Below are 25,595 nucleotides of genomic sequence, written 5' to 3' on the forward strand. Positions count from 1 at the left end.
AGAAATCTTTCCTTTTTGAAACATCCCGTTTTGCTAATAATAAATCATTTAAGAATTATGTTGATATTTTTATAAACTTTTTGAAACTATGGAACAAGGCACAAAGTTTGTGAAAAAATAATTGATGAACTTTTTATTTATGAAAAATGCATTTTTTTTTTAAAAAAAGGAATATTTTTCTACCATGGGAAAACAAAACATTAAAAATGGATGATTATTTCTAGCTTTGAGCCATGGAAGCAGGGACCTCACCTAATTTTGTGAACACCTAGAGGTTTAGAAGTCTCTCTCCGTCATATTTACACACATTGCTGTGGAACTATGTGGTATTCCCTTAATTGTCCTTGCCCTCTCCAGCAGCCCCAGTGATGCAATATTAAATTCGTATGGTTCACAAAACTGTGCCTTGCCTTTTACATTACAGAACATTTTTGCTCAGCTGTCTGCTTTATTTCAGTGAAAGTGGCTTGAGCCTTTTCTTTAATAGCATCCATATCCATGTTCTGGAGGTTCTGTAACTGGCCAAGAAAAGACTCCTTGTCTTCTTCTTCTTCTTGATCTTCTGCCACCATTTTCTGAAGGTCTTCTGGCAAGCCCACATCATCTCCAGCCATCTGTACTGCATTCTCATCCATTTCGCTCTAACATAAAAAAGGAGGAGAATAATAAGAACAGCACATTCAGTACAGTACAGTACTAGCCTTTGCTAATATGGGGTCTGATCCACCTTCCACTGAAGTCAATAGGACTCACTGTTTGACTTCAGATCAAACTGGATGGTACCTCATGGACATGTCAGTCAAGGTTTTTAGAAATGACTAGGGGCTTTTAGTGCCCAGTGTGAGACACTAAGGGAGGGACCCCTATTTTCAGAAGGTCTTGGGCACATCGCTTCTGGAAAAAAATGCATCTTCAAGGAGGACCCTCCAAAATGAAGGTACTTAGCATTATGAGACACTCTGGAAAATCTCAGCTATCACAATTAGCTGCCATGTCAAGATGGTCCTGTATAAAACAAAAAAGAAATCATGGTAGGCTAATTCCCCTACCTAACATGCAGAGTTATTCACTTCAGCTGATCTGTGATCTACAGAAGAGGTGCTGTACCATATTTTCTATGCAGTCACTTACTGTGCACTAGGTCTAGGACAGTACTTCTCAACCCATGGGTCGCAAGAATATATGAAAGGGTCATGAACAAACTTTAAAAATGGATTCTCCTTTAAAGAAGAAAAATGTGGGAAACCACAGCTTTTCCCTAGCAGGCTGGCCAAGTTCCAGCCTGCAAGGGGGCCCCCCTGCCCCACACACCCACCCCCTGTGGGGCATTAGGTTGGGACTGGCTACTGATGCTTACAATGGGTCCTGGTACAAGAAAGGTTGAAAACTACTGGTCTAGGAGATATTAGTGTTAGAAAAATGGTGTGGCTATAATGCCCTGTTTCAGTTTGGGGTTATATTTTTTGGACATCTCACTATTAAGCTTTCCCCTACTGAGTAGTAAATTGTGTAGGGCATGAGACATTTTCACAGCAACACAGAGCCTATTATACCTAGGTAAATCCTCAGACAGTATAAATTGTCACAACCCCAGGTGATTAACCATTGGAGTGATGACAATTTACTCCAAGTGACGATCTGTCCCCCGTCATCTCACCTCCATGTTGAAGGTGGAGGATAACATGTGCTGTGTTATGGGAGCATATGAGACTAATTTGCCTGGTGGGCTGCACTTTGGCTACCCTCACTTTAAATACTAGCTGCTCTTGTTTTTATTTTCCTCTGGGCAAATCAGGTGGCCATTCCTTTAAATGAAAAACTACTGTGCACATTGTGCATGTGCCAGGATCCCTTGCGTTTGCAGCTGGAACCCTGACAGAATATCTGTTAGATCCTGAAAGCACAGCCAATGTGTCAGGTTGCGTAGTGCAAGTGAAAGCCAGCAAACAATATTTTTATTTCCTAGGTCTGCTGGAAAAGGCTTCTAGTCAAATGAATGGTGGTGGTTGTGGTGAGGGGTTGCCCTGTCTGAATTTGGCCACTGGAATGGTAGCTGGGTTGCCAGCTCCTTAACCCTCAAATTAGAAACTCAACAAGTGAGTTGCTTTTTCTGATCCTTCTGTTTCCAGGCAAGAGCTGCTATTAGTGGATATTCACTTTTCCACTACATCAAAATATGGAGAGTACATTTGCCAGACCTTTCTTTGGCCACAGTTGGAGAGGTAAAATAACTAGCGATAAAAAAAATTAAGTGTGAATCTCAGCTACTAAACCACATCTTTTCTGCCTAGAATAAAATAGGGTTCTATTTATAATACCTGGCTAAAAGTCCCTAGTTTTTATTTGATCTGCTTTGTTGCTTTTCCATGTTTTGTATTAAAGGCTAGACCAGAAGGGCAAAAACTCTCACTCTACAAAAGGTTGCTCTTTAGAAATACAGTGGAAGGAAAGGGATTATAAGAACATAAGAACTGCCTTTTACTGGGTCAGACCATAGGTCCATCCTTGCCCAGGATGCTGTCACAGGGTTAGAGAGCGGATGGTGAAAGGGAGAGTGAACTGGCTATGTCCAGGGTTTCCTCCACTTGCTCCTCTCTCACTTGTAGTTGCCAGCAATGAAGGTCTGGGAAGTTCTGATTCAGAGGCTGTACCCCTAACACCTGTGCTCAAGAGCTACTTATGCACATTTCCTCCACTATTATGGGTCAGGGACATGTCCCTCTTCCATAGGGCTGAACTGTCTGCCAGTGTTGAATAAGGCCTAACTTGTCCTACCACTTAGTATTTATAGAACAGTCAAAGGTCTCATACATGCTTCAGTAGCGTAACTAAAGGCGGGGTGACTGGGATACCAGCCCTGATGGTGATTTGAAGGAGAGGGGTGCAAAAATAGCCGCCTTCATGCCACTGGCCAGGTCACTGAGGGCAGCTTGACCGCAGCTGCAGTCCCCTGTACCACCACTGCCACTGCCCGGGGCACAGAACTGCCCAGTTATGCCTCTGATGTGCTTTACACACTAGTTGGAAGACAAGCCCAGAAGTGTTTGTCATCTATGTAGCCAATGCAGAGAAAAGCTCTGGGAGAAGCACACCAGCATGTGATCAAGACTTTGTTCAGCACACTCATCATATTAAATGCTCAAGGCATTTTTCAATCCCCTTTCTTCCCATGTCATTAGAATTTGACAAGGGAAAGTTTTCATTGGTTTCATTTTTAACTTCCTCTTTCTCCAAGATAGAGCAAAGAGAACCTGTTCAAACCGTATAAAAATACTCATACAAACATATGACATTTCAGCCCAAACAGTGAAGATTTTGGCAGTCAGATGCATAGGAAAACAGGGGAGTAGAACGGAAACTGTTCCACTTCCTTGACAAAAACTATAGTTATTGGATGGCAAAACAAGCTATTCAGTTCAAGGCTTTGCCATTTAAGCTCAAGTCACTTAAATATCTTCCTGCTCTAGCAAAATGAAAAAGCATTAATATGGAGACATATTACTTCTATCTATATTCCTTTAGAATCCTTTTGCCTTGCTAGGGATGTAGCATGAAGAGAGAGTCAGGAGTGTAAACTCAGGTCTAAAACTCAGCTGATTTTAAGGGAGAGCAAATGGCCAACATGAAATCTTAGAGTGCAAGATTCTCAAAAATAATTAGAGCATGGAACCTAGAAATGATTTATTGGATGAATTGGTTCCTTCTTCCCTAAATCATGCACACAAACAGCAACTAGGAGTCTGTATGCCTTTGGCTGGCATCTTTGACAAGTTGAAAATGAGAGACTGCCTTGTACCTCATCAGAGCAATGCTGTGGCACTGTGCGGTGGGGTAATCAGAGGAGCTAGACAACAAAAGGAAGGATATAAGTTGGGCGGGAGTCTGAGAATGCAAGCGTGAGACAAGAGAAGGAACTGGTTAAGCAATTAAAGGGCTTGAGATGCAGCAAGCATGATCCACCCTCGTTTCCTGCTTGCCGGGTGAAAAGCTCTGCCAATGGGACTATGTCAATATCCCAAACAATGGCCATTTTGTTCAAATTTTGTGGTGAATTCCAAGGGATCCAGCATTCATCAGAACAGGATATTTTGACACAGTTCACACATCAAAGATAAGCATTAATGCCTCATTACATCTCCAAAATGAAGCATGACAGTGGCAAAGGCCCAATAGGAATATGCGGCAATGCTGTCAGCAGGAGGTGTTTCAGAGATTGAGAGAGGTTCTGGATTCAAATGAATGAATGAATCAATGAAAGAATGAATGAATCAATGAAGTGCACTGGCCAGGCAGTCTCATTTTGTTAGTGAGGGACAGCGGATCAGCTTGCATAATCGCTTAATCATTATTTACTTTTTAGATGTATTGGCACAACACTATATTTATGATACATTTATTGTTACACTATGTTTTACTTTCCTGTGCAGTTGGAAATGCTAAGGCAGGACATCACCAGAGTTTATTACTAAATCAGTGTGCTGTCTATTGCTAGAAAGAATATGTGTTACTGCTACTAGATCTGTGGGGGAGATGTTTATAATGCTATAAACAAGCAGAAGTATTTTCTGTTATTCACATAGTGAGCAACATATTAAACTTTTCCTAAGTAAATTTTTGCCATCAGAAAAGTTTCTCATTTTGAAACTCCCCAGCCTGTCTTACAGAAGGGAGAAAGCAGACTTCAGATAACAAAGCAGCCTATACATTAAATATATTCACATTAACCAGCTAGCCATTGATTTACTGATCTCTAAAACTATAACAACCAATACAGAGTCCAAGACATCAATAGTGCATTTAAGGAATTATTGTGTATTAAACTGACAACATGCTACTATTTTCCCCCTCTCCTATCCTCATTTCATTGTAACATTTTGCAAAGATTGCTTGACTCTTTGCTTTTATTTTTCTACCTGGTTCCTCACTGCCTTTTCCATATTATTATTTTGCAATTTATTATAAGCCATTCACATACAAATTGAGAGTAAGAGATGTGTGGTATTTTGGTAATGCAACAATAAAGCAGATTTTCAGTCAACCCTGGATTTCATGAGCACAATGAATAAGTTAGACTTGAGTATCCAAGAAGAACACACACAATGTCACCCCACCACAAATCCTTGCTTCCTGTATAATTCCTGGACCAGCATGGCTACATCACTCTAATATCAAAGGTTGCTTCTGAAACTTTGAACCAAGAGTCTTTTGAGCCTCCAATTGCATGGCACGGGTGTGCCCAATGGAGTAGTATTGTCCAATGTAGAAACAATGTAAAAACAAACTAATGAACTTTTAGGCTGGATAATGCTTCCAAAGTGGTGAAGGAAGGAAAGAGAGAGAGAGCTTGAAAATGGAGCCCATTCTGAATTTATCAAGAGGAGAACAACTGATGGCTAAAGAGAGAGAAAGAATGGCCTCTTCAGAGAGGTAAGGTGCAAAGAAGTCGGGAGACTGGAGTAGGACCCAGGACAGCAGGATTCCCAGCTCTGCCACATCTGCTGCGCGATCCTGGTCATCTCTGCTAGATCATCTCACTCCCTTTGCCTGTCTGTGAATCTCTCAGAGCAGGAGGGGGGCTCTCCCTAGGAGTCTGAACACAACCCTGTACTGTGGGTCCTACTTCTCAGCTGGAGCTTATAGACTTTGCTGTAACACAAATCAGTAATGGGCTGCTTTGATTTATGCTAGTGTGTATAAAACACCACAAGGCTAGAGTTCATTTTAAGCACAGAAAAATGTGGATTTGGGGTTCCATTTTTTAATCCAAAAATTGGGGATATTTTTTTATCAGAGAAAACCAGGATCCCTGCTGATAACATAATGCCCACTGTTATTTGCCAGTGGACCCTTCAAGTAAAACCAGGAGAGAAAAGACCTGAATTTCTAGTATAAAACATAATCAAAATATCCTTATTTTAACACTTTTGTTTAAAAAAAGTGTCAGGCTGTCTGTATGCATTATAAAAAACTCACAGAAGACCCAATTTTGTTTCCTTTGCTGATCATCTTTAAAGTATTTTCCTATTGCAACAGAAACCTGATGGTTGTTTTCAAAATAACCTAGACTAAAAATAAAATATCAAAGCATAGCTGCATTTTCCCCAGGCGCTCGGCCTTGCCTAATAGTCCCATAGGGGTGATGTTCCACATGAGACACTTTAACCTTGGAGGTCAAAGCTGTCTCAGGAAAATAGGCATTTCTCCCAATCCACAAGCTTTATTTTTTTTTTTTAAATGTGCTCTCTTTGAGGCCTGATCCTGCAAATTTGTCAGTTCAGTGGGACCATTTGGGTAAGCAGGAACTACTCACCTGAGTGAGAGCTGCAAAGTTAAGGCTGGTATCAGCTGAAAATCAATTACTAAGGTGAAGCCAGACTACAATGTTCAAAACAGGTAGTAGAGAGAAAAACTGGATAGAGGTGATGCACTGAACACTGTGGAGAAGCAGAAGTTGTCAACACACCACACTCTGCAAAGATGTTTTCATCCATAAACGATAAACCCGAATTGACAATTCTTTTAATGGGATTAAGGTTCATTAAGGGACTTTTCTCCTATAAATTTGACCCAAATACCAAGCTTTAGGTTGTGCAATGAAAGGGGTAGGGGGAAGGAAACTGATTAATCTTGAGATTCTTTATTTTACTTACATCTTTCAATATCCTTAACATTAACAAATTTCCAATTCCCTGATATTTAGATTCAGTCCTACTTTTTTTCAAAATGGTCAGTGCAGTCAGGGCTGATCTAAGAGCATAATATCAAATCTAGGAGCATAACATGCTTTCAAGTACTGCATCACAGACCTTGTATGGGGAAAAATATGAGTGTCACTTTAGTTTTCTCTCAGTGTAAAATGTATACATTGTCTAAAGGTAGATGAACAGGAGAGAAGCTGACCTGAAGCCAGGAAAATACTGTACTAGGTAGATGCACATATTAAATAGGGCAAATCTTGCAGTAGTTACTCAAACTACAGTTTAGCAAAGCACTTGAGAAAATGCTTAAAGCTAACTGTGCATTTAATTGCTTTGCTATATCAGGGCCTCTCTCCCTTGTCAGGTAGTACCCTCACTATTGCCATTAGAAGTTCTGCCTGAAAGAGAACTGAGTGAAAACCAGTTGGATGCCGACAACAAAATCACCGGCATGCTGTACAAGTGTACGTGTGCATACCTGTGTAGGAAGTTAGGGAGAAGGAGGCAGAAAAGACACCTGGACAGAGCTTACTACAGCATTAAGATCTAGGTAAGTAGGACAGGGGAGATTTCAAAGTCACTGTTGGACACCCAACTCCTGCTCATCATTAGGAGATGGGCACCTAGCTGCCCTTGGGCCATTAAAAAAAACACACCTTTCAGGGCACAGACCCGTAAGAGTAACAGCCATAAAACATGGCTAATGAAAAGAAAGTACATAAATATTAAATGTACAAAAAAAGTCAAAGATTCATGAAACTTTTCTACTTGTGTGCTAACTTAACTCTAGTTTTTAGAAACTTAGGCCAATAACAGAATCAACAATTCTGTGTCCAGTGGCTGACTTCCATTTTCATATAATAAACATTTTTGCAATTCAGCATGCCCTGGGTATACATTTTTCTTATTCTTCATTATGGGCCAGCATTACAGAACCCAAATCTAAAAGAAAGTAGTACGTAGCGCTTTGGGCTGAGTGTCAAATTGAGATTGATGGGTAGGTAAAAGATTAGTGGATGGTTAAAGAGAAGTTCCACCAGTTTCTTGATATCAGTGCTCACTTATTTCTTCTTTCTAGCTACTGGAAAAAAAGACCAATGTTTTGGATAAGCATAAGTATATGATTTGGAGCAACAAAGAGTTTCAGAAAGGATTCGAGACTATAGAGAAATTCAGTGAAATACCATGCGTAAGATCTGAAATACCATGTGTAAGATCCCTTGATTCCTATATTTTTCAAGTTAAAGATTGGATCCCTTCAGACATCTGTGCTGTGATTTTATTGACTACCACCATGGTTGACTATGACACAATTAAGTGTTTGCTCTGCTTTAGTCTACTTTGAAAATCCCAGCCTAAAGGCCAATACAAATTCATTTTTCCGTCAAAATAGCGAGCATGTGTTTCACTGGATAGCAGAGAAAGCCTTGGTTACACAATGAAGATCAACTGCATTTCACACAGTATGGTTTACAGAAATTCTACCACATTATTTGATAATGGACGTTTTTATTGCTATACACTTGGTCAAGCCACTGTTGACTGACAGAGGCCATTTTATTTGCTGGGGCTGATTATATGACAGCTAGCAGCCCCGACAAATATATTTGTGTTTTGTACCTGATTAAGAGCCAGGCTCTTCGTTATTATTTAAACATGGGTAGTATACATTCACAAACCCACAAGGTTTATTTGGTTTTAAAACAGACCAGTGCATTTTAGTTTCAAACTCAGGGCTGTGCTATTTAAGAAAGAGGGATGTAGTTTTATAAAATGGTCACTAGAGGGCCTCTACTGGCTTGAAGTTAGAAAGTTATGCCTGTCTGGTACAATGCAGTTTCACATTCATCTCTTGTGTGTTGGGAATCTGTAATCACTGTCTGAGATGACAGAATTTACTTTTTCTAACTGATGGAAAATTTTAACTACTTCGTTGCCAAAATCCAGCTTTTGAAATTGTTGATATTTTGAAAGGGATTTCTTCAAGCTACTGTGTAGAGACAGGTGTGAAGCCTTTAGTAACAAGTTACATTCTTGGAAGGAACCAAATCAAATATACTTCAGCTACAAGCGACAGAGTGAGTTTTTAAATTTTCCATTACAATTTGCCAGCAGCTTTCTCAGCTGTTTAGGTCAGAACTAAAAAAGGTATTGAATGTCTTCACAGTATTAGTGAATATGGCAGCGAGAAGGCCGTGTGAACTTCCTAAACGGTTTTCAGTAGTCATTTCAGTAGTCAGGTGCAGTTTCTCAGAGCTCTGACAGTACATCTGCAGGACTCTGCTGATGTCTCTAGTGGACGATTGGGAATATAAAGATGATGCAGGACTTCCACAATCTCAGACTCAGTGGGCACGTCTACATGAGACACTACATGAGACGTACCAGGCAAAAACCATGCTAATGCGCGGAAGAATTAGTCCACTGCTCATTAGCACCACAAAAAAGTGTGTGCCGTCACTATTGCACAGAAGTGCTAATTATGGTGTGTTGAGTTAGTACCAGTCATTGCACGTACTATCCTTAATGAATGTGTAGATGTGCCCAGTGTTACCGACTGGTACAGATTCCCACAGGCGTAAAATAGCTGTAATCTTAAAGTGCTTTGCGTTCACTAATGCTCAGAGAATAATTTCTGCTTGGTTTTTAGTATGTAGTACAACTCCCTCCAACTTGTTATCACATGCAGAGCTGTGGTGGAGAGTGCTACACAAAGCATTCCCAAAAGAGCCTCTACATGGAATAATGCTATAAAGTTTACCATCCAGAGTTTGCTTAACAGCACAGCTTCCAACACTGACCTTGACAAATTTGTGACTGTACCTGTGGTTTCTATCATCTTTCATTTTCTTTCTAGAAAATGAAAAGTCATACCTACAGCAGACTTCTTACACAAGTTTGCTAGCCTTACTGACATGAAAGATTATTAGAGGAGGTTCTTCATGACAGGAGGTAAGAGAGTGGCTGAGATGGGTGATGGGTTCAACAGAGGAAAATCCTTAAGTAACACACTGATTAGCTTTGTTTGCTGGTGGTCCCCTGCACTTCATGTTAGTGGGGAGCATCCCACAGTGCTGAGAGAGGTAGTCAAGGGTCTTTTGTTTCTCAGAGCAAAGAAGGGTTACTCTAAATCATACAAGGCACGGTAGAGATGCACCTTTATAGACTAATTAAATAAGCTATAAATGGCATGGGGGGTGGAAAGAAAGAGAGAACAAGCTTTCGTGGGCTGAAGCTCACTTCATAAGATGCTGATGCTACTCTAAAGGATGTCAGTTTTATGTCTGAACCACACTTTGGATCTCTGCTGCCATTCTGCAGCCCAAAAATGGATCAAATGTGCCTGACCTTTGTGTTCATTCAGGGTATGTGAAAAAATTTTTGGACTTGACCTCTAGAATAAGGCATAGATCACTAAAAAAGAAAACAGCTTTTTGTTAAACAAAATTGTAATAAAATGTTGGTAAAAAATTAAAGAGAAATGTAGGTAAATGTTATCTTATGTGATCAGTAGAATATGGGCTATGGTTTTACTATTTTAGCAAAATCTCATGTATCCAACTGGAACTAAGGACAAGGAATTTATTCAGGGAATAGAAGTGTGGATAAAAGTGGGAGTTTAGGCAAGTTAATGCCTAGAGAAGGACATAACCTGAATTTAGATTACAGGAGTGGTCAGATAATGGGAGAAAACAGAGGGGCTCAATTGTGTTAGTGTTATTGCTGACATCCTACATTTTCCTTAAACATTTCAAATATAAATTCGCTCTTTGGTTCCTCAGAAGAGATGATGCCATAGTTTTATTTTTTTTAAATCCCAGACAGTCCATTCCCAAACCTTAACTTTGGCAAAGTTAAAATCATAAGAGCTGACAGCTCATGGGAAGATTTTTTCTTTAACTTTTCTTTAAGTTGGACCTTAATAAGGTAGTTGCTCCTAGGCCCAAAGTTGACTCTCTGTTCCCTGCTGTTATGTAATCTCTGTGATGGTAACCCTGAGCAATTATGAATGAAATACCCTGGGGGATTAATAGTTTGTTAGCTGAGGACTTTTTAAGTGCGTTGAACTCCCTGTAGATTGCTAATTTCATTATTGATGCTTAATTAATACAGCAATTATAAGGTTGCATGGAGACTTCTTGACACTGAATTGGGCTATCATCTCACCTCCACCCAATAAGAGATGACTATGCAGGAAAATGCTGTGAGTTTTCGGACACAGTAATTGGACTTTTATGTACACTGTATGGGAGACCCACAAAGGCATTTTAGATGACTTAATGGCCTTACTACTTTAATGTCATGCCAAGCCAAGGACTGCCAATGAGGAGCCTGTCCTGGCTACTTACTCCATATAGTATGTATCCCCTCACACAAGTGAGGCATAATACCCACGTCAGAGAGGCCCTGAGTGCACACCAATAGCACACACAGGTGAGAGAGCCCAAGAATAGATTTGGGAGCAGGTCAAGCTAGTTTTAAAGGTGTCCGGGGCTCAGCATGGAGATGGCATAGACAGCCCCTAAGAGTGTGGCTCCAAAAGCAAATTACTATCAAGCAATCTAGGTTGCAGACTTACAGCCATGATCTGTTCTGTGGGGACGGCTTACATGTACTCTTTTCATGAAAAATTCACTGCAGGCTCTACTCTAGCTCATCTTGCAATAACTTGTTCATGTAAACTCCTATTTACAGTGGCTCATCTCCCACTGAAATAAATTATTTCCATTGGGAGCTTGGGTGCCTAAATACCTTTGTAGATCTGGGCCCTTGGATCCTTACTTACAAAGTACTGACTCAGCATTATTTTGATCAAAATATCTTAACTCAGTCTGCTTGAATCTGGGTTGGTGGTCACAATCTGCCAAGACAAGGTAAAGTCCATGACTTCCAGGGCAGAAGAAGAATGAGAGAGAGCTGGGATCCAGTAATCTGGGTCAAAACAGAGGATCCTTGAGTGGAGTCAACCTTGGAGAACTCTAGGTAATATCTAGTCCTTCAAGAACTTGTCGAAGGAGCCAGTGGAAGCTGTCGAGAGGAACCCTTGCTAGAGGAATACACCCCCAGAACTCAGCAAATTCAGTGGAGCTGGGGACCAAGCCCCTACTATATTTGTACACTGTGGATATTTTAACCAACCTGGGAAAAATAATCTTGCTAGTAATCTTTAAAGGGATTTGAAGCAATGATCACATTTTCCAAGGTCTGTCAGGAACAGCTCCTGGCTCAGCTTGATAATTCTTGAAGAACCAACAACATTATTTAGGAATCCATTGGCAAGAAGCCCGCTCAATCTATGAAAGCTTTCTAGCAATTCAGTGTTTGCAAATGGTTTCAAGTCAGCTATGGTAACTGAAGAACCTGGAAACTGGTGCAAAAGTCAAGGAGGAATGGGAATACGCAGAGGTTTTCTAAACCCAGGAAAGCCAGAAAAACATCAGAGGATGAAATGTTCTGCCCTCAACAGTTCAAGAAACACATTGAAACATTCTGCTCTCAAAAGACAACTTCAATCATACTACACTGTACCTGACACTGTCTTCTTTTATGTAGGATTAGTTTAAACCAGCTTGTCTGAGCCAATTTTAGGCCTCAGTCCTGCAGTTCCTTGCTCTCGATCAGATTGCTGCAGCCGCTTGGAGCATCTTTGCACCTGGGCTACTATGGAGTTCTACGCAGCAAAAAAGACCACCTGGATTAAAGCTAAAATATCAACATTCAGTAAAAAAATTGTCATTCACTGAGATCACTCAAATGTTTAGAAGAGTTTATTTCTGAATGGAGGGGGGAGAAACCCAAGACTCAAGGGAAGATTGCAGTTGGGACAACATTTGGCTGAGTAGGTAGTGCTCACATTTTCTCTGCCACCAACAGACATGGTATGACACTCACCCAGCTCTAATTTTTACGTGGCAGCCCAGTGTCCTTTTTATTATGGGCCCCTTAAGCAGTTTTGATCATATGACTAAACCCACGGAAGAACTAAGGCTGCAAGGCAAGCAGCCTCTTTGAACCTGTTTCAACCCATCTTGTTCTAAATACGTGTAAAAAGAAGAGTATAGAAACAAGAAACATAAAAACCCCTGTGGATCTGAACCTGTAAGTCCCCGGGTGGGAAACTCCCACTGAAGTTGCTTCATCTATTTTGTACAGTGTTTTAATATAGACTATTCTCCCTCTACTGCCTATCTTTAATTTTTTCATTGCCTTATACTAGCAGTTGGTAATTAACTTGCTCACAATTAATTAATCAGCCTTAAAAGTTCCATTTTGCCTCCTTTGCAGGCATATTTCATACAGTGCAATTTGGCTGTGAGACATTGGTGTCAGTGGGAGTTCAGAACACTAACTACTTACAGGATTGGTACTATTGCAAAGAAAACTATTGTGTTTTTGGTTTTTTAACCAGATTTCGGGCCCATATTATGGAAGAAAATCGTGCAATTAGAAAGACAACTACCAAGTACAGGGAAACATGGTGGAAGGAAGCAAAAGAAATAATTTAATTGTAAAAATCCTCACAGTATAAATTCATTTCACATTCTGAACATAGTTGCTGATTCCCTGGACAACTTGTGTAAGTTGGGCATTGTCTAGAGCTCTCCACTTGGTGTTCTCCTCAGTGTTTTCTGTGTGCAGTCTGAACCCCTCCTCTGCTTTTCATCCCTTGTTTCCTTGAGTAGATGAGAAGAGTTACCAGATTCCTGAAGGACCCTCCTCTTGCCCAGGTGTATTTGGCTCACTACAGATACATAGCTCCTGATACATGACAGATACAGTCACCTAGCTGAGCTTCCCTACCTAAGAAAAGCAAGGAAAAACATCTGGCCTGATCACTGTCATTGTTTTCCTAACCAGATCACAGCTTTCTCTTCGTGTTACCAGTAACCTCACCCAGGCTCTCCAGCTGCTACATAAAATTTATCTGTTGCCCTGTAAGAGGCCAAGATGTCTGATTTCTATTTTTTTAATATTCATAACACTGTGGTGTTTAGTATTGGTCATATGTAGTGCAAAACGGTTGGAACAAACAGAAGTGTAGAGTTAAACCTAGGGAAACATGGACTGTTTATGGGAAGCAAAAGTCTATAGAAAGAAAAGGATCGTGATATCAGCAGAATTAAAGTTCTCATTTGAAAAAGGCCCATGAAATTTTATAAGGTTGAAATCAGGGGACTTTTATTTCAATTAATTTAACTTGCAGCATGTACCCAATTTTCTACATCATTTTTAAAGTTTAGAGAACTGTATCACTATTCCAGAATATTAATGCTGGTTTATAGTAGGATTTGCATGAGCTATTAAAATATAGAGGGCCTTTCTGTAATAGGCTGAAAGGGTCCCAAGGGTCCTGACTGTTTTCGAAACATATTTACAACACAAAGCAAAACCATAAAGACACAAACATGCAAAGCAATTCTTTATCTGTTGTCTTCATTGCCCTTTCACAACAGCACCCCCAGACAGAAAGTTCTCCTCTCTCTAACTTCTTCATTTCCTTGCTCTACTGCTCCCATGAATCAGCAACTGAACACTATTTACAACCACTAAAAGATGGATGATGGACTCTTGTCCATGTTTAAATACATAGCTGGTTCCTGCCTGGCCCACAAGTTACAGCCATTCTTAAGGTTTTTATTTTGGAGGGCCAGCTTGAGAGCCCAAGCAGGCTGAGTGGCTCAGAACTGTTCACAGAGCCTTTAAAGGTGTCCCTTATTTAGAAAGAGTGCCGAGTAGGAAACTAAGGGCAATAAACTAGTGAGAATAAACTAGTCTTTCAAAGCAAAGGAAATCAAAACTGAAATCTGAAACAAAGCACAGGCAAATTAGGTTAACTCAAGCAGTTGTTACAGCTGCCTACCAGAGCTCCTCAGGCACACCTGACAAGCTCACAATAAGAGAGAAGTAATCTCTGTGTCAGACAGAAATTGTTAGTAGCTCAGTTATCCCAAGCGCTATCAAACAATCTTTTCGAACTCAATAGATGCCAGAAAGGCATGGATCATAATATTCTTAATGACCAAGACTCTGGGTAGTGAAATGAAAAAGGGGGTGGTGGGAGGGGGGGTAACCAGGGCACCAGTCCTGGACATTGACTCTCGGTGGTGGGGAAGGGTGGTGCACAAAAACAGCGCAGTTGTGCTGCCGGTCCAGCTGCCGCTGCATTGCCACTGATGCTGCCCCATGTGCAGCTACCACCATGGTGCTCCAGCATTCAGTTATGCCTCTGCAGATCCTCACAGGTTTTTAGGCATCTGACTCCCGACATGAAATAAAAGAGCAGGGCCAATATCTTGTTCACAGAGAAATGAAGCAGGGAAGAGGGACATTCTGCTACATTCCCCAGGCTGACCATGAGCCAAACAGTACAGCTGTGTGCTCGAGGCCTCCAGGTGGTGGTGCTGCCAGGTCTGTGCAGTAGATGGCTGTATATGAGGCAGAGGAAGAACTTGAACACAGCTCTCCCACATCCTCAGTGACTGGAGTATAATGCAAAAGGGTGCCAGCACCACCTTCACTCTTTTCCAAGAAAGGACTGATCTGACTTGAAGCATACCCAGCCCCCCAAGAGAGGGTTCAAAACAGAGAATCCCACATGGTGGTAGGCATTTCCCTCCTTGCTGAACTGGGAAGGTACCTAGCCCTCTTTGGGCACATCTACATTGCATCACCAGGATTTTAAGAGAGGGACACTCCCAAACACACCCCAGTCACCCATGCCTGTTTGCGTGGCCCAAACCCAGAGTGACTTTCCCGGTGGGGAAGTCACTTCAGTGACTATTTAATCATGCTGATGAGTGATGATGACACAGGTCTTGAGAGCAGCTGTAGGGTGATACAGGGGGGAAGTCACTCTGGTGGCATTTCTGGGTTTGGCACGTGCAAGCAGGAACCGGTGGACAGAACCTGAGTGTGCTGGGGAGACACAGCTTTGGAGAGAAAGGGGCTTAAACCACACTCTTCACATGTAGCACAGCCCAGTTCAGGAAGTATTTGATGCTGGTTACAGGTTTCTGTGACACCCATTCTTGGTGACCTAATTGCCTCTGTGCCCTATACAGGAAACCTCTATCTTCACAACTCGGAATTGTGAATATCATTGCATAGTAAATCCCTAAAATTAAAATGTCACAATACTTAAATTCCCCCTGTGAATGTAGCTTCTAAAAATAAGTAGGATCCAAATGAGAGGCAGGTTCCTGAGATTTTCGAAAGTGGCTGATGATTCTAGGTGCCCAGCTTGAGACAGAAGTATCTGAGCAGTCTCTGAAAAGGTATGTTTAAGGTTGGACACCCAAAAATGAATTTCTAGTTTTGAAAGCTTTGGCCCTGCTTTTTCCATTTTTGTATAGTAGGGACCTGTTTGGTGAAGAGGAAGAGACTCAAGCGTCCACATTTACTGCAAAATGGTGTATCAGTATGGAATCCTCTCCACCAGGTAGAAAAATCACAATATAGACTGGGTAAAGATCGTAGACTGCTGTCTTACCTTAGGGAGCCTGTACTTTTCTCTTAGATGAACTCGTAGACAAGCTCTCTCAGCTTTTTTGTGTGCAAATGCTGCATCTCTCTCCATCCTGAAAATCAACATGAAAGACAGATATTTTCTGAGTTTTGTCATAAAATACAATGTGACAAGTTCCCCAGTTTGTTCTTGACAATGAACTGATTCCCTAGCCACAGAAAACAGTCAGTATTTGTTCTCTTCTCATCTTACTCTTTAAATATAGCTGTCTGAAGACAACAGAAGAAAAGGCCTTGGCAATAGAACACTTTCCAGTAAGTTATTAATCAGCCTTACCATCTCTGTGGAACGTAGGTGTATGTTATACCCATTTTACAGAGGAAACTGAGACAGGGATCAAGTTATTTGTCCAGAACCACAAATGGACTAAAAGTGGAATTAGAATACCCGTCATTGACACCCAGGCCTGTTCTTACAGCAATAGACCATGAAGCCTTGTACGAAATGCAAAAGCAAGTCTAATGAAAGACAAATGTCATGCCATTATATCTATTATGAATCTCCATGCTTTGATAACAGCTATCATTGGTGCAGTTCTGTACAATGAAATATGTAAGTTCAGATTTTTTCATGATACTCTGACAAGTGACTTTTAGCCTTGCTTCTGTAAAACTGTATTGAAAGGAGACCTCTATCTCCACAAGTTTATTGCACATGAAAAAATCCGGCCAAAATGCTGCTTACTCCTCAGCTAGTTGGAGGTTGGACTAGATGACCTCCTGAGGTCCCTTCCAACCCTAATTTTCTGATAGTCAAAGTCTCAGTTATGAGAGGTATTTTTATACATAAAGATACCTCTGAGTCAAATCCACACTCCTTAATCAAAATTCCAGGATTTGGCCCCTGAGCATTATCCTTATAAAATGTTTACTTTCCTCAGAATTAAATGATTTCTCATAGCCTTATTTACAGTCTGCCATTTTAGTGAATCAGAGTGAAAGTGATTCACAGGTAATCCTGTTCATAGAGGTTCGTGATAGGGCAGGACAGAAAAAAGATCTTATGGCTTTTTTTCTTAGAAAAAAAGTTGTTTCAATGACACCAACATTTTTTTATGAAATATTATCAAGTTATATGAAAATTTCCACCTAAATGTTCCAGTTTTTTTCTTCTCCTGTTTGGGGAAAAGATTAATTCCAGAAAATCTTGTCATTTCAAAATGTCACTTCAAGTTTTTTGTTTTTATATTATTTCACATCATTTCCTGTCATAGCAATAGCAGCACATGATTTGTAGTATAAAGAAACAGTTTGGCATGTTGACAGTTGTTGAAAGACGCCAGAGACACTTCAATATAAAAATGATGTTTCCTTCAGCACTAAGCAGCAGCTGCCCTTAAGGCTTTTTAAAATAAAATAAAATAAAATAAAAAAACAGAATACCTCAAGTCTTATGGGTCATAACATATTGTGAAATACTATAAATATAACATAAATGAAAACAAAAGGCCCATAAAATAAAATGTAGTCCCCAACATTTCAAATTGCAACCCAAATCTTAAAATTCCAAAGTGAAAACTGTCCCTGATGGAAATTGTTCTAGTATTCTGTTTTATGGAAAATATTTCTTTTTACTCCATTTCAGGGGGGAAAAAATGTTGGCACCTCAACATTTTCAGTAAAATGAAAACATCATGTTCACATGAGCTCTATTTAATGATCCATTTCTCCTTTTTTTAATCCTTCCCTCCTCCTTCTAAGGCATACGGAGATTGGCCACAGTGGATGATGGGATATTAAATATGTTCAAGCAGCGCTCTTAAGTTGTACTGAAAATACCCTTGGTCACCTAACCAGTGCATCTTGTTCACATGCCCAGGGTCACCTGGAAAGAAATGTTCCTCTGGTTAAAATGAGAGAGACCTTTGTGAGTATTTTGCTTTCCTCTGAAGCCGAGGTAAATACACCCAGATGATCCCTCCAGGCAATCTCGCCCAGTTGCTTTACTGCCATTTGCAGAGGCCATGTTCATTGTCACATCCTGGTCTCTCCTGTGTTTTTGGTGGAAACAAAGTCCTTGGGATCATTACAAGGAATCTGCGCAATACTTGGTACCTCAAGATATACAGGAGGTAATCAACTGAATTCTAGTTTTACGTAGGATAATGAATTATAGGACCTATTAGGGAACCCTTTCAACCTTGAGCAAATCTTTCATTTGTTCACACGCATGTATTACCTGCAGTCCTGACAAACAGTAACTGAAGCATTCTTACATGCAAAGCTGTGTTGTTTAGAGGTTATAGAAAAAAGATGGAAGGCAGGAGGGCCACGGGAAGGATCCTAATCCAGTCTGAGCCACTGGCTCATAGCACGACCTTTTTCACATCATTTAACCTTTTTGATCCCTGGTCTGTGTAGCCGCAGCACTGAGTAAAACTAGGCTGACAGTAAAAGCAGGTCTCTTATTTGTGATCAAGCTTGACAGACACATTTATAACTGCAGTGTCCAGTTCCAGCATTCATTTTTTCTGTGTGAATAAACTAAAGTATTCAAAACTATAGTTCCCATTTGCAGTGAAAGGAATATAGTTTGGTTATTCACCTGTAATACAGCTTAACATCTAACATTAAACACAAAGACTCCAAAACACCATTGAAAGAACATGATTTTCTTTTTCACATCCTTGCCCTAACCCTAGAATTCTTGTTTGGCATATCGTTTCGAGCACACCATCTTTTTTAAGCCAGTTGATTTTTTTTCTTTAATTCTCCCTCTATAAAGTTCATAACAAAAGTGAGCAACATTTAAAATTTAGATTTCAAACAAAGGTTCAGGACTTTATAATGGAAGCAGTATTGCTAAATATAGATCTGGATACTTTAAATTCTGTAAGTCATTAACCTTTCACCTATAATCATCTTAAATGTAGGATTTAGACACCCATTATGCAACTGATCATTAGTGAAACAGATACAACAATGATTTGCAATTCAAGGGTTTCCTTTATAATTTTATGTGCCTTAAAAATGATATGTTCAATATCTGTTGTTAATTAATAGTTAAACAATGGTGATACAACTTTATATCACAGAACATGGTCAAGCATGGTAATTATTAGCAAATTAAAATTACTGAGCTGTACCATTTAGTAGCATTGGAGGCGACTGAAAAATGGCATAAAATTGACAAGGTTGTGATTAAATAGTGTATGCAAATTGGACGTAGTGTTATAAAAAAGTATAGACCGTATCACTTTCAGCATTTTAGGATTACAACCTCCTTTAGGACACCGGCACACCTAGACTTAAAAAAAAATAAAGAAATTACCTTGATCATACAGCAACAGAAAACAAAAACAGTTGCATATTAGTTCAGCATGTTAGTCTCTCTCATTTTAACCATTAATTCAGTATCAAGTTATGTCCCTGAGTGTTGGAAGTAAGAAATGCACGATGAAGGGTGATGCCATAATCCAAAACATCTTAGTAATTGTTTGAGAGAGACTGTACAGCAAAGGCAAAATGCCTTCTGCTAAAAAAGAAAGAGGAGGGAATACTTTTCTGCCCTTTTTTCTGGGGTTCTTCTCATATGAACCACGTCATCCTGGATAAATCAACATTGATAATAAGGGAACGTGTACTCACTTCTCCTCAACCATTTGCTTTTGATATTCTTCATACTCCTCTCTAGTCATTCCTGCTGCTGCAGCTGGGTCAGAAGGACTACTTTCTTCTGTCTTTTCCTCACCTCCACCACCAAGGCCTAAATTCTTTACCTGGCTGCTTAACATGCTTTTCATTAAAAAAGCCATTTTCTTCCTGAGGCAGGGAGAATAAAAAGCAAAAATTTAAAAAAAACGTTCCCCAAAAGAAACAACAAATTCTTCAGCTAGGGAATTTCTACAGCTTCACCCGCTCTTCAAGGGCGCAATGCTACTGAAACGTGGATGCCAAAAACAGTTTGTCAGCCATAATCTGGATTAAAGTGGTGAACTCCTCTTAGTATCTCAAGGCAGATGGTTCAGATTATTCCAAAAATCATTAGATGCAACTATCTACTTTTCATATTAATACCTTAAGCTAATTGTACATAAAAATTCACATTATACCAATACCATTTTCATTTCTTTAGTCTTCAAACTCTCAGTTACATGAAGAGAAAAGCCTCCCTGGGCACACACTGCATCTGAATTAAAGTAAGACCTAGTTGATTAAATGACTCCCCTGGAATTGTAAATGCAAACTGCTGAGGAGAAAATCCTGTTGGATTCAGAAAATCCAACGAGATTTGAAAACTAGGATTCTTCATTAAGCAGAAAACAAACCCAATCCTTTTATCCATTAATATTGTTTTATCCCATTGGACAGGAAGCATGGGTTTCCTTCATCTGCTTTTTCAGGGTTTTAAATGTTTAGTTTCTTTGACAGATGAATGGGTCATTACTGTCATTGTAACTTTTTCCTCCACAGAGGAAGTAAATCGTATCTTCTATTTTTTCCAACATTGTGATATGTTTGTGGCTCCATTGTGTCTTCGTACAGAGAATTACTGACTGGCATGATATGGAGATTTTTTTGATGAAGATGCTTAACCACCAGGTAAGAGAAATGCTTTCATTCAGCTAGATCACAGCATTTTGTTGCTATTCGCCAGTATATTGTCTGGTTAGTGCCTTGTTTTTACAAACCTTTACTCATTCATATGAGTAAAGTCTTTGACTCCAGGTTTATTTATGATTTATGTACCACTTTGCTGGACCTGCCACTTACAGTGTAATCTCAGGTAGGGAAAAACGTTCAGTATATCTCAATTGTCTTGCATACTTTTTTATGTTTTAATAATAGACTGAGGATAATTGGGTGCAGTTTAATTAACTGTTCTTGAGGTTTGATTATGCAAATGGTTCTTTTGACACTATCATAATTTCATTGGAGATATGGGAGGATCTCAGCATGGCTAATGCCTTAATCTACATTAGGACCTTTCTAATTAAAGCACTCCCTGCTACTAAAAAAAATAAAGTGCAGGATGTTCGGTAATCCTGGATTATCACCAATTAATCAACAGATTTTAACTTTCCTTTAAAAAATAGATGAATATCACTTAGAAGTGAGAATGTAAAAATCATAATAAAATGGATTTGATCTCCTACAGATAACTAGAATTTTTTTTAAATGTGAAATGATTTTACAATTATGCTTCATTTTAACATTCTGCATAAATATTGTGAAGGCTCTCCGGTCAGGACCAGTCCTCCTGCAGTGAGGACTCATTCAGCACCTAGCTAGACTGAGCCCCAAATTTAAATCCTCCAATCAGGGAACAGAAACAAGACCATGCAAGTCAAACTGCAACTAATCACACAGTTTGAGCAGAGAATTCTGAATGCCCACTATCGACTTGTGCACAAACTATCAAATAATTCATGGATAAAACATATGTACAGCTCATTATCCATTTATACATCATGCAAACAGAATGAATGGTTTGCAAAAAATAATCCTGCTTCATTTGCAGGAGTGGTAGTGTATGCATTTCAGCTCTGCCAAGGACTATTCAGCAATTGCATCTGTGCAAAGTCATGTCTTAAGTAAGCATGGATTGCCACAATGCAAATTACTCAGTCAGTAAGAGTTGTAGCTAATACCTTACATTATGTTATGTTTCTAAAAAAAAGATGTGTGTTAAATCCTTTACAAAGGAGATATATAGACAATCACAGAAAGTAAATTGTTAACGGGGATCATAGCTGATGTTTAACGAAGAAACACTGAGAAAAGTGCATTGTCCAGGACAATTGCATGTGAAACCGAGGTAGGGTCTCTATCCCCAAACTATATCATGTGCCATGTTGTACAGGTTCATGGTCCACTGGCTCTAGACACTTCTCAGAAAGTCTGCAAGTCCCACCTCCACCTGCACACAGGGCCCACAGCACTTGCCAGGGAGTTGCTGCACAGTGCATTGTTCAAAAATCATTCAGAGCCAAGGGGTCTGTCCAAGATCTGCTTCGATTCCTGTCTGAGCTCAACTGCTTAACATGAGCCCCTGTACATAAAACATATCCTTCACTGCAAACTGTCAACTAGCTCTTGTGAGAGTCCCCTCCATTCCCCACCTCTTCCCTACCCAGCCAAATATAACAAACCAGACTAGTATTAACATAAACACCAAACTTCAAAAGCAAAGGACCAACCTAACAGGGTTCAGTTCAATTCGGAGACATCCTGCACTGTCACGGACCTGTGCATCTTCTTTGGGACTTGAGCACTATGGTCACTGGCCAATAGTACCTCTATTGGTACTGGGGTTTATGTCATGTGTATTACTTATGCTATATGAGACCAATATTTTTATTACAGAACGGCATAACATCAGTTTAATGAAGGAAGGCAGCATCCAGGACCCTAATTATATGGTGGTTTTGTTTTGCCTTGTCTGTGTCTTTGTATAGCTGTGAGTCCCCAGTGATTCTGACATCTGCGTGTAACGGTGCAGACATTCTGGTTCTCAGTTTCCTGTTGAACATAATGCCAGCAGGTGATGGTGGTGCTAAATATGGATCATGGACTGGCTTTGCAATCCTCTGAAACAGGCATTTGAATTATTTTTACACCATTTTGCACCAATTTTCTGGAGTAGAAACAATCAGGCCAGCAGTGATACATCTATGCTGCTACTTCACTGCAAACCACCTGAACCCATGCAAATGCTCACTTAGCTGGTGTTTATAGTTGACATAATCCATTGCAGTTCTTGTGCACTTTTCCAATTGGCAGAAGTTATCCTGGCTTACACTGTTTGCTACAGCATGTGCAGCTCCATGTGTTGTTTTTTCAGCTGCTCTCCACAGGTCTTTCCATTACAGGTTTCTTTTCTTGTAGTACTTTGGGTTTCTATAATGCCCAGTGTCAGAGCACTGCTCATCCTCCATAAATTTTAGTCTGGCCCGGGTGGCTGCTATAGCTGACAGGCTTTCATAGATTTCATAGACATTAGGGCTGGAAGGGACCTCGGAAGATCATTGAATAGAGCCCCGCGCCCCAGGGGCAGGAAGTCAGCTGGGGTCATAGGATTCCAGCGAGATAGGCATCCAAATTTCTCTTGAAGGTGTTCAATGTACGTGCATGAACCACCTCCAATGGCAGGCTATTCCAGACCTTGGGGGCTTGGACAGTGAAGAAATTCTTCCTTATGTCCAGCCTGGAACACGTACTGAGCTTATTTTGTTCTTTACCCAGTGTTTACTCTATTAAGAAGCATTGGTCTCAAGTGTTACGCCAAAAGATTAGGAAACTGAATACATTGCATTTATCCCTAGCTCATTACATGAGGCCATGTACAAGCATTACATTCCTATCAGGAGAATCATGCTTCTTGCTTCTCCCAGTAGAAGCAACAAGCATTCATTCAATCCCTCCTGGGGGAGACCTGCCCAGTCCAGAAGAAAGATCTTGCAGGTGTCAGCATGCTCCCCTCCTAGTCTGGTCTGGGAGGAGTGGGGAGCAGCAAGGCAGTGTTCCCCACCTCTTCCCCAGACCAGGGACTGCCCAATTTGGGGAAATGAAGCTTGGCCCTGCTGCTGGATTAGTCTGGGAGGGGACTGGAGCAGCAGAGCAAAGCCCCCTACAAACCCTCCCAGACCAGGATCCCCAATCTGAGGAGAGGGCTGCATTTGAGAGGCTGCTCTGACCAAGAGAAGGAAGGAGCAGAAGACGAACTGATCCTTGCTCCCTCTGAAAAATCTATACCATATATAATTTTTCTTAGTTATGTGGGACTTGTGTAGTCTTAGATATTCAATCTACCATGCTCTCATCTTCACTGGAGTTTCCATAAAACTTATTTCACTGTAGGGTGGAATCTGAGGAATTTTGTCCTGGATCCCAAAAAATGTGCATGCTGCCATACCTGATGTTCACAGTCTGGCACAGCAGGATGGGCAATTCTTGCAATGCAGACTAAAAGTCCCCAGAGCCCATCCTGCCCCTCTCTGCCTGCCTGTAGGCTTAACACATGCTTGTGTAGCCCAAGACCCAGGTGCTGCTCACCAGTCCTGAAATACATGTGTCCCCTTAAATCTGTCAGCAAGCATAAAGCCCCACATGGGAGATCAGCTCCCCAGCACCAGGTTCCCAACATGCTGGGAAAGGTAATGGGCTTGCAGGCACTAAGCTCATCTCCCATGAAGGGCTCCCTGTGCACCAGCAGATTTCAAGGAAGTATGGGCAGCCCAGTACAGTACAGTCACTTCTGAGGCCAGGATCCCCACGCTCCCTTGGAACTACTATCTTATACACCCAAATTAAAGCATGATGCAGACCAGCCACAAAGATGTGCCACATTCAATGACTAGCATCTTTGGGCACTTATACACATGCTCTGGGATGGGGGACTGGTGACTTTTTAATTAGAGTGGCTCTTGGAAGCCACTCTAATTAAAAGGCCCACAGAGTCTCATGTATTCAATGTCTCATTTGACAAGCTTTAATTAAAGCACTTCCACTGCCATTTTGAAACAGTGGGACACTGAATACACAAGATGCTGCAGCATGCTAGAGCATTCTGATTAGCTATGGCTCCGCCACGTTCTAATCAGAACATGTGTAAAAGTGCCCTTTATGTCTGGTTCACCCTTTTTATCACATGATCAATTGCTTGAAGGTCTAGTGTCATAGAATGGGCTGAGAGACAGTGTCAATGGCCTTCCTAAAGTCCAGAAAGACTATGTCCACCACGACACCTGCATCCAAGGATTTTGTGACCTGGTCGTAGAAGGCTATCAGGTTGGTCTGACAGGACCCGCCCCTAATGAACCCATGTTGCTTGCCCCCTAAGCATAATTTCCTGTGCTGGTCCCTCGCAGAGGTGCTCCTGAATAATTTTTTCAAAGAGCTTCCCCAGGACTGAGGTAAGTGAACGGGCTTATAGTTACCTGGGTCCTCCTTCCTCCCTTTTTTCAAAATGGAGACCACGCTGGCCCTTTTCCAGTCCTCTGACACCTGGCCAGAGCACCACGAGTGCTCATAAAGCCAAGCCAGGGGTCCTGCAATGACTCCTGCCAATTCCCTCAGCACTCTGGGGTGGAGATCACCTGGACCTGCTGATTTAAAAACATCCATCCCCAGCAGAAGTTCTCTAACTCAGTCCTCCCTTACCCTAGGCCTGGTGGTGCCTCTCCTGAGTCCATCCAGAATCCCAGTGGGGGGGGGATGTCCCAGTCCCTGCTCAGAAAAATGGAGGCAAAGAATTTGTTAAAGAGGTCAGCTTTATCATCTGGTGCAACCACCAGCCTGCCAAGCGTGTCCTGCAGGGGCCCCATGTTACCCAGTGACATCTTTTTACTCCCTATGTATTTAAAAAAGGACTTCTTATCTTTGATCCTGGTTGCTAGTCCTAGTTCTGTCTCCGCTTTAGCCTTCCTAACA

General features: G+C 40.8%; 1 protein-coding gene across 1 annotated transcript in view; it reads right to left on the reverse strand.

Annotated features, from left to right (window-relative positions):
* Positions 1 to 413: 413 nt before the first annotated feature.
* LMAN1 (lectin, mannose binding 1) overlaps positions 414 to 25,595 on the reverse strand; it is a 60,138-nt gene continuing 34,956 nt past the window's right edge. The window contains exons 12-14 of the mRNA XM_090037890.1: positions 19,812 to 19,981; positions 16,189 to 16,276; positions 414 to 641 (exon numbers count right to left, since the gene is read on the reverse strand). Coding sequence (XP_089894016.1) covers positions 414 to 641; positions 16,189 to 16,276; positions 19,812 to 19,981 — 486 coding nt within the window. The remainder of the gene's footprint in view (positions 642 to 16,188; positions 16,277 to 19,811; positions 19,982 to 25,595) is intronic.

This window comes from Crocodylus siamensis, chromosome 3, assembly GCF_052110815.1.
Source record: "Crocodylus siamensis isolate JL-2025a chromosome 3, ASM5211081v1, whole genome shotgun sequence".
In the NCBI taxonomy this organism is placed as follows: domain Eukaryota; kingdom Metazoa; phylum Chordata; order Crocodylia; family Crocodylidae; genus Crocodylus; species Crocodylus siamensis.